The sequence below is a fragment of the Symsagittifera roscoffensis genome, chromosome 4 (assembly GCF_963678635.1).
Source record: "Symsagittifera roscoffensis chromosome 4, txSymRosc1.1, whole genome shotgun sequence".
Taxonomy (NCBI): Eukaryota; Metazoa; Xenacoelomorpha; order Acoela; family Convolutidae; genus Symsagittifera; species Symsagittifera roscoffensis.
The window spans coordinates 20,768,295-20,776,455 of NC_087065.1; the positions used below are offsets into that span (position 1 = coordinate 20,768,295).

General features: G+C 36.6%; 1 protein-coding gene across 1 annotated transcript; it reads right to left on the reverse strand.

The window, feature by feature from the left end:
• Window positions 1-1,759: 1,759 nt before the first annotated feature.
• LOC134844166 (cyclic nucleotide-binding domain-containing protein 2-like) lies at window positions 1,760-7,159 on the reverse strand (the record flags this gene model as incomplete). The annotated part of the gene is given in 10 exon segments (XM_063860718.1): window positions 1,760-1,964; window positions 2,512-2,739; window positions 2,994-3,106; window positions 3,331-3,577; window positions 3,645-3,705; window positions 3,789-3,866; window positions 4,440-4,615; window positions 5,204-5,366; window positions 6,914-7,002; window positions 7,085-7,159. Coding segments are annotated over 10 exon segments (1,371 nt in total), but the record flags the coding sequence as incomplete, so codon positions are not given.
• Window positions 7,160-8,161: the final 1,002 nt, after the last annotated feature.

The following is an 8,161-nucleotide window of genomic DNA, read 5'->3' on the forward strand; positions in this document are numbered from 1 at the left end:
AAAAGCCAGCACCAGCTTCGGTTATCCTCTCGTTTTACTGAAAAAAAAAGCTAGATAAGTTTTGTCAGTTTCGGGATACAAATATTAGATCACAAGAACTTCTGTTTGTTAAGTGTTACAGTTTATTTAAATCACCCTAATTCATCTCCAGTTTTTGTTGTTCCGACTTTCGAAGAAAACGGAATTTTTATGCTCGGTGGTTTTTTTTATTCAGTTAATTTTCGCCGATCGAAATAATATATTTCAACAAAAATTTTTTATACCCCATTCAATATGAAAACATTTTCTACCTCAAATTATTTTCTGTAAAGTTCTTGGGGTTTGAAAATTGCCAAATTGGCCATGTTCTGGACTAAATTATATGCGCTTTGAAAAATTTATTCATAATGCTGAGAGCGTAACGCGAACTGAACTGTTTATGCGTGGCAAATTATCCCGCGCAACAGAATTGTTCCAAAATGACATGAGGCCAGCTAAATTGTCGTATTAATTTCGCATGACTCACAGTTTCACATTTTGGTATTGTCTTACAAATTTTCAATATTTTCTTTTCCCAAAAACTGTTCGTTCTAAAATAAGGGGCAGTCAGAACGTTCAAGGCTTTTCAAATAATCCAAATTTTTGAATCTGATTGCAGAAATCTGCTGACAACTTAATATTGAGCCACAGCTTAGATACGAGAATATATGAACCTATTTTCAGTTCCACAATATCATTTGCAAGCATTAACCTATAGTGATATCACAACTATGCTAAAGTGATGGAAAATGGCGGCCGAAATTTGATTTTTCTGCAAAATGTAACCGAAGCTTGCAAAGAACTCAGAACAAAATGCTGAGATTCTTGCTCACTGTTTTTGCCTTATTTGGAGCTGGAAGTGTAACTGCAGATGGGTACTGGGATCTAGAACTTTCTCCCCACAGTGTGGCAAGTGTACCTTACGACGAAGGCCATATTTCTGTGTGGGAGCACGCGTCTACCAAAGGACGATACTACGCCATGTCACTTACCTTGCTTCAACCAGAGATTGCAAGAAGTAATCGCAACTCTCTCCGTGGCGAGATTGAGATTTCATTTGAAATACTTATGTGGTCTGAGACAATAAAACACGTCGTTTTCAGGTAATTTGACATTCGTCTGCAAACTTGACAAATAAAGAAATGATTCGGATGTAACTGAGTCTAATTGGATTATACAATTTTTGAATTTTTGAGCTATTCGCACTTCAGTTTTTCATTGTTTACAAAAGTTTTAGATCGGAAAGTTTCCTAGCTGACGAAACAAGCAGATGAAACAAAACTAGTAATTAATTAACTAGCAGATGAAACAAAAATTTAATGTAAAAGAAAACTTAGGAAATTAAGAACAGTCGGGAAGAGAGCCATTTCATCTACAGATTTCCGTTAAAATTAGCGGTTCTAAGTTGTTATGCAACCCTGTAAAACTTTTATTCCTAAACGAAAAAGAACCGAGAAGAGCGGGTGCTCCACTGAAAACTTCTCGATCAAACTTCGATGATGTTTTGAGTTTCGCGATCCAATAAAAAACGTGATCGACTTGGTTCGATTTGCTTCGCGATTCAGAATTAGCAATGATTTACGGTGAAGCTTCAACTCGGGTGACTGAACGCGTAATTTTAACGGACACTAATTAGTCATGTGGCAGCTGAAATTAAAAAAAAAAGTTGAATACACAAGTTAAACAGTTTTTCTGTTGAATATTTTTGTTTGAACAAATAATGCTAATGACCATACTTGATTGTTTTCTTTGTGATTGGGAACAAATTTAAAATTAAAAAAATCTGAATTCTAAGATTAAAATGATCAGTCTTCTGAGTTTGTTTGTAATTCTGCCATGGTGCCTCTTTTGAAGTGTGTCTTCTGCCGACTCTGCAGACATGATCCGAGTATCCCCTTCCTGTACTGCTCCCACTTGCGAGTGTCCTCGAACTTCCGTCTGAAGTACTGAAAGCATGCGCAACTATTACAAAGTTTGCCATTTTTGAAAATAATAACCCAGTGAGCCAACTTTAGGGTTCCATGGGAGCCTTTACAATTCCCCCCAGGGACGTTGGGGCGTACACATTTCCCCAAATCTCAGGGATTTGACCACCTCACCAACCAAAGGGTCTCCCTGGTATTTTTTTATGACAACCATTTTCGGCCGACCAAAAATTACGCGCGCCAAAAAATGCAATTTTTCGGTCAACATTTTCAGAAAAGTAGTCAAAAACAACATTTTTGGCCGCTCTTTTCAAAGAGTTGTCAAAATAGGGTCTTAATATTGTTAGCGTTCTGGGAGTGATCGGAAAACTAATTTGTTCAACCTAAAAAAAAATCAGCAACATTTTCTAAAAATTTTTGAAATTCTGACACCCCCGCCCCTCTAGAAAATCCTAGATCCGCCCCTGGATAGACCAATCTCCCATTTTGCATCAATGGTGTAGTTTTTTATTTCCATTAATTTTTGAGAGCTCATACGTATTTTTATAAACATGATTTTTCAGCTCACTTCTTTATCTGGGTATACTTTGACACTCTCCTTCATCTGTTTGAAAATGAGGGTGGTGGAGTGTTTGAGGAGGGTGGCCTTGTTGATGGAGATACACTCGCACCCGTTGCTCACCAGGGCCAAATTCGGCAGTTTCGGTCTCAACTGGGCCAGCATGTCCTCCGAGGTCTGTTCTTCGTCTGAGTCAGCATCTGGATCCGGTTGTTTCACACCAAGTGTGGAGAGACCCTGAAGTTATGGTTTTGTTGGTGTTCGCAGACCAACAAAATTTTTTTGTGGAACATGTGCAATTATTTCTTAACTATCAGTCATTTGTTTAACTAATTTTTTTTTTGATTTTGAAGAATGTTGGGGCGTTTGTAGTTTTTGTTCCCTTTTTGAAAGAAGTCCGGCAATAGTTTTTTTTCTGTGCGCCAAAACTTTTTTCACCCCTTTTGTTACTTTATGAACAAATCACAATTGCAGTTCTCAAATACACTAACGAACTCGTCTCCTCTCACTAAAGTGTCCACACAGACGAATACAGTCGTTCCACTGTCTCTGACATCCCCGCCTAATGACGTCACAGTCGAGTGAAGAGGCCTCGTATTGGCTGCTAAAACAATACGGGCATTGGCAAAATTACTCCAAAAAAATATTTCCATACCATTATCTTTTTGAAGCTCCCTTGATAACATTTTACGACATTAGCGATGACCAATAGGGCATTTTTGGACAAAATTTTGTGTGCTTTCTGGCCATTTAAAAATAGGATGGGCTCTTATTTGGTTATTTGCAGTTGATTTGCACGCAATGTACTGATAGTTTAGGCTTAGCAACCTGTGTTTTTTGAAAAATTGTGCTTTGCTGGAACAGTTCCAGGTCTCTTTTTCCCCTTCTCTCCAGCAGATACCACTGGTCTTTTGGCTGATGATCTAGTCACTGGCATTGATACAGTACCGGTCGCAGAGTTTGTGAGTTCAAGTCGGTTAGTTGGTTTGGGTTTCACAGGGGGTAAAAGATCTTCATAAGATGCTATTTTGGACTCTTTGACATCTTTTAACATGAGAAGTACTGAACACGAGCCCTAAAATAATCAATTTTCAAAATATTTATCAGGACGTATTTCGTAATTTGATATAAAGTTTGCTCACATCTTTGATTATGTATATCTGGTCGGTTCCGTTGATGTTCGAACATATCAACATGCCTCTCCTTGAATATTTGAAAACTAACTCAATTAAAAGTAACCAGAAAACGAGGAAAAGAATGGAAAATAATGTAATAAATGAATTCACCTGTAGTAGTAAAACTGACAGGATTCGTGTTCTGTTAACAGCTTGGAAATTGGCCACGTACTCAGAAACGGCACTTTCCTGGAATCGAAAATTCAATTAGCAAAAGAAATTTTTATAATCTAAAAAGCATTCTGACATTCCTTAAATTTTAATTTGATTTTTTTAATTATAGTTTTTTTTTTCATCGTTCCCAACAGCGGCTCTGATTGGCAGGGGAGGGGGTTCAAATCTCGGATTGCACCCAGGACCTATACAATTACATTTTTGGAGGCTCTATCTCGCACCCAGTTCATTCGAAATTTTTCTGAACTTTAAACAAAATGTAGGAAATGGTTTCAGCAATTAAATCAGCGCTTTACGTCGGAAAGTCATTTTAAATTTCATTTGGTAATGTCTTATGGAGTTTTGCGAACGGTTTTCTAGGTGGTTTACAATGATGATTAGAGCGAGTCCAGGTTTCCTACCATAGAAGATAATGCGCAACCATACTCATCCATATATGATTTGTACAGAAAATGTCTTCTCATACATTGTACAAAAAATTTGGCGAAAGCACTCAAGTACTTTTTTCAGCAATAGAAATAGCAGAAAAACCATTATTTTTATTATAGAAGCTGTTGGTAAATTTTTTATTAAAGCTTTTGTTGTGACCTTAGGAACTGAATGTGTTCTGGTTCGTCCGACTGGTTCTGTCCATGTCGCTTGTTCCTCGCCCTCTGCATACTCACCACCTCCATGAAGGCATCCTTCGACAGTACTAAGAGATCCACCGCATCCAAACTCACACAAGTCGCATTTCTCTTCATGTTGTTCAACAGTGCCTTCTCCTATGCAATTATACAGTGAGAGGTCAAAGGTCGAATCAGTTACAACTTGATCAGAAACTGTACACAATGAGAAGATTTTGTTCATATGTAGCGTCTTTATTTAAGTCTTTGAACCCTTTTTTAAGGGAATTTGGAGCTCCTGGTGCCTTCAAAGGGACCTTAATTGAGCTAAACCTGTCGCCGTTTTTTTTTTGTTTTTATTTTAATCAACCTCTAAACATTTCCGTTGAAGTGCAATTTTTTTCCTAGATGCCAAATTTATTTTTATCTTTATTACCATTTTACTTTTATGTACATTTTATTCCAATCAGACTATCGAAGATTCGGAGTGCGGTCTGTATTTAGACAATCGCATGTTCATACTCGTCAGTAAGCAGACAAATTCTATAGCAAAATCGAGATGAGAAAAGAGCAACTTACGAAACACACAATTTTAATTATTAATTTCTTCCGTGTCTTGATTCTGATCTGTTAATATAGTATTTGTCTTCTTAATGACAAATATGAATACGCAGTTGTCTACATAAATAACCGAATATTCCGATACTCATAATGATTGTTTGCTATATGTGCAGTGATGTGTCCTACCCCGAATGCTTGTCCCTTGGTGAGTATGTTGACAGTGCGTGGCTTGATCTCCCTGGTGAGGGGGTCCACATCTATCACAGACACCTCCACTCTGCCCTTCACCACAATGTAGTAGTTCTCACCCCTGTGACCCTGTCTCACAATCACCCGGTGTGGAGGGAAACTAGAAACAAGAAAGAGAACAAATTCAGACACTATGAAATTTGAATTCATTTACTGTACAATAATAAATGAAGAAATGAAAACTCAATTAATTTTGGCCAGAGGTTTTTCCGAAGAGCATTACTCCTCAACAAGCAGAAAACCTGAATCAGGAAATATAAAAAGTTACAAACCAGATACAAATTTATATATATAACAAGGATAGTCGGTTCTGTGCAAGTAGCAAACAATGTTCCGACCACATAATCTAAAAAAAAAATGGGCATGGCTATCAAAGCAAGCACTGTGACTACTATGATTGATGGCAAGTAAAGCCTATTCGACATCAAAGTTTTTTTCACATGAACTAAGGTCAATAAAAAAAGATAGCCGGTAGCACAGAATGATCCGACCATAGCCTTTAGAAAAAAAAGTATTTTCAAATTAGTGTCGTTTTTTTTCTGCGTGGTATGATGAAAAGATCTGAAACAAAAATAGAACTTAGGAATTTTAGACAGTTATAGTAAACTAGGCCAAGTGGAAAAAGTAACATAGAAAAATTACTAAAAAAAAAGAAAAAAAAATCGTTTAAAAAATTTAAAACACTTTTTAAAAAAACTTTTTCGCAGATATTTTTAATTTTTCGAAAATTTTTATTCCCAAAATGGCGCTGAAAAACTAACTTCACTCGGGAAAAACTAAATTTTCACGGCCTAAATTAGTTTTAATTAAGCTATTGTAAGCCTGAGCGCTAACTTATTAGCTCGAAATTAGACCAAAAACCAAAAAGTTGGAACCCGTTTTTCTCGACACTTGAAATTTTTTTGAAAACATTTTAATTTCTATCGAATCCTTGAAAAGATCTAAATATGGTATATTACTCAATCCATTCTGATGATTTTTTTGTGGTACCTGATTTTGCCTGGAAAACAAAAAAAAAGAAAAAAAATAAAACACCCGAATACAAAGTTCTTCCACTTTTTTCAAATATTCGGAAGAAAAAGAATGTTTCTAAAGTCGGATTGATACAATTTCTCAAACGAGAATTTTTTTTAAGTGTGTGATGAACTTCAAATGTGTGATGACGAGGTTAAAGTGTAAAGGAGATAAAACTTGGGGTGTCTTTTTTCCACGAAACGATTTGAATTCAAAATTTATTTTGTTTCTGGGTGTTGTCTTCAGCTAAAGTTCTGGGTATGTTAACAACCCCTTACATCCCTCCCACCCCTGATTTCTCAAAAAACTCGGAGTGCAACAAATTTTGTTACAATAGGGCCTTTATAGTGTTTTGACTGATCTTGAAAGATGATTTTAAAAAATTTCGACAACCCTTGTAAACATTTTTTGCAAATCTGCCCCTCGAGAATTTTCTTGATCCACTCCTGTATGTTTTGAAAAATAATAATTTTTTTCGGCGCGGAGATCGAGCTCAGTCTAGAATGTGGGAAAATTATAAAAAAAACGATTACTCAAAAATCAAAACCCTATCGTTGAGTGATTTTTATCGTTGAGTGAACCACGTATTTTAGTGTGGTTACAAAATAAGTCTTATTACGAAGATTGACTCACCTGTCCAGCCATACTCTGCTGGCTATTTTGTCGAGGATATTAGTGGGGAACTCCACGAATTGGGGTACCAACTTAAGGCCACTGAAGATCTGAACAAACACTTTTTTCGAGTTACCTCAGGATGGCAATCGCTTTAGCAATTGATTGATTTCATGTTGTCGTGAAGCTTACTGTTTCGATGTCTTGTTCTGTTCTGGAGTAGAATGGGACCTGCAATGCCAACTTGCACTCTTTCGGCAACTCTTTCTGTTTAAACAAAGCGAGCAATAAACTTATTGCAATCAATGCCTATTTGAAGAATAGCCAGTTGATGTGCAGGTAGGCAGAATGTTCTGACAACACTCATTTATTCAAAAATGAATATGAAAACAGAAAAAAAAATTTGAAGTCGAAAAAAAAATTTTTTCGTCTAAATTGCCAGTTTTTTCCGATAGTGAACAATTATATTAGGTGAAGAAGTAAAAATGTAAAATAACGTTAACATTGTAACCAGGCAGAGGTGGATTTAGGAGTCGGGACTCGACCCCCTCGCCAATCAAAGGGTCCCCCCTTTGGTATTATTTTATGACATCCGTTTTAGGGCGACCAACCTTAAAAGGTACTTTTGGCGCCAATTTGTACTAATTTGGAAGGGGAGCGCGCGCCGAAAAAGCGCAATATTTTGGTAAAAAGGTTCCAAACACGGCATGTTTGACTTGCTTTTTCAAAATTTAATCCTGTGGCGCAAAATTTTTGGTCAAAATACGATCTTTATAGTGTACTGAAGTTTTGTTGGGAGTCCGAAGCACGACCAATATGGTTTGACTCGACAAAATTTCTGTGAGACGGCCGAATCGGTAGAAAAACAATACCCCATGCCGTAGTTCATTCCCTTCACTTCGTGAGTTGGGTGGACAAAAAGCTTATAATTGTAGTCCAGACTAAGATTTGTAGATTGGGCTAAAACATGAGAAAATTTTGATTCGTAAACGCAGCGTGGCTCGAAAAAAAACAGATTTATTTTGAAACGACCTCTTGATTAGGTATAAATATACCGTAATATGTTTTCGTTTTAACCAGATGCTCTTTTAGCTAGTTTTAAAAAAGCTCATTTTGGGGGAGGGGGTGATAGAACACATACCTTTTTACGGAGAACTTCTGAAACTCTCCTTAAAATGAAAAATGGCACCTTTAAGAAAATGACTGCGTCAAAAAGTATTCGTTTGTACACATCTGTTGTTTATATGCAATAAAAAAACCGTTATGAAA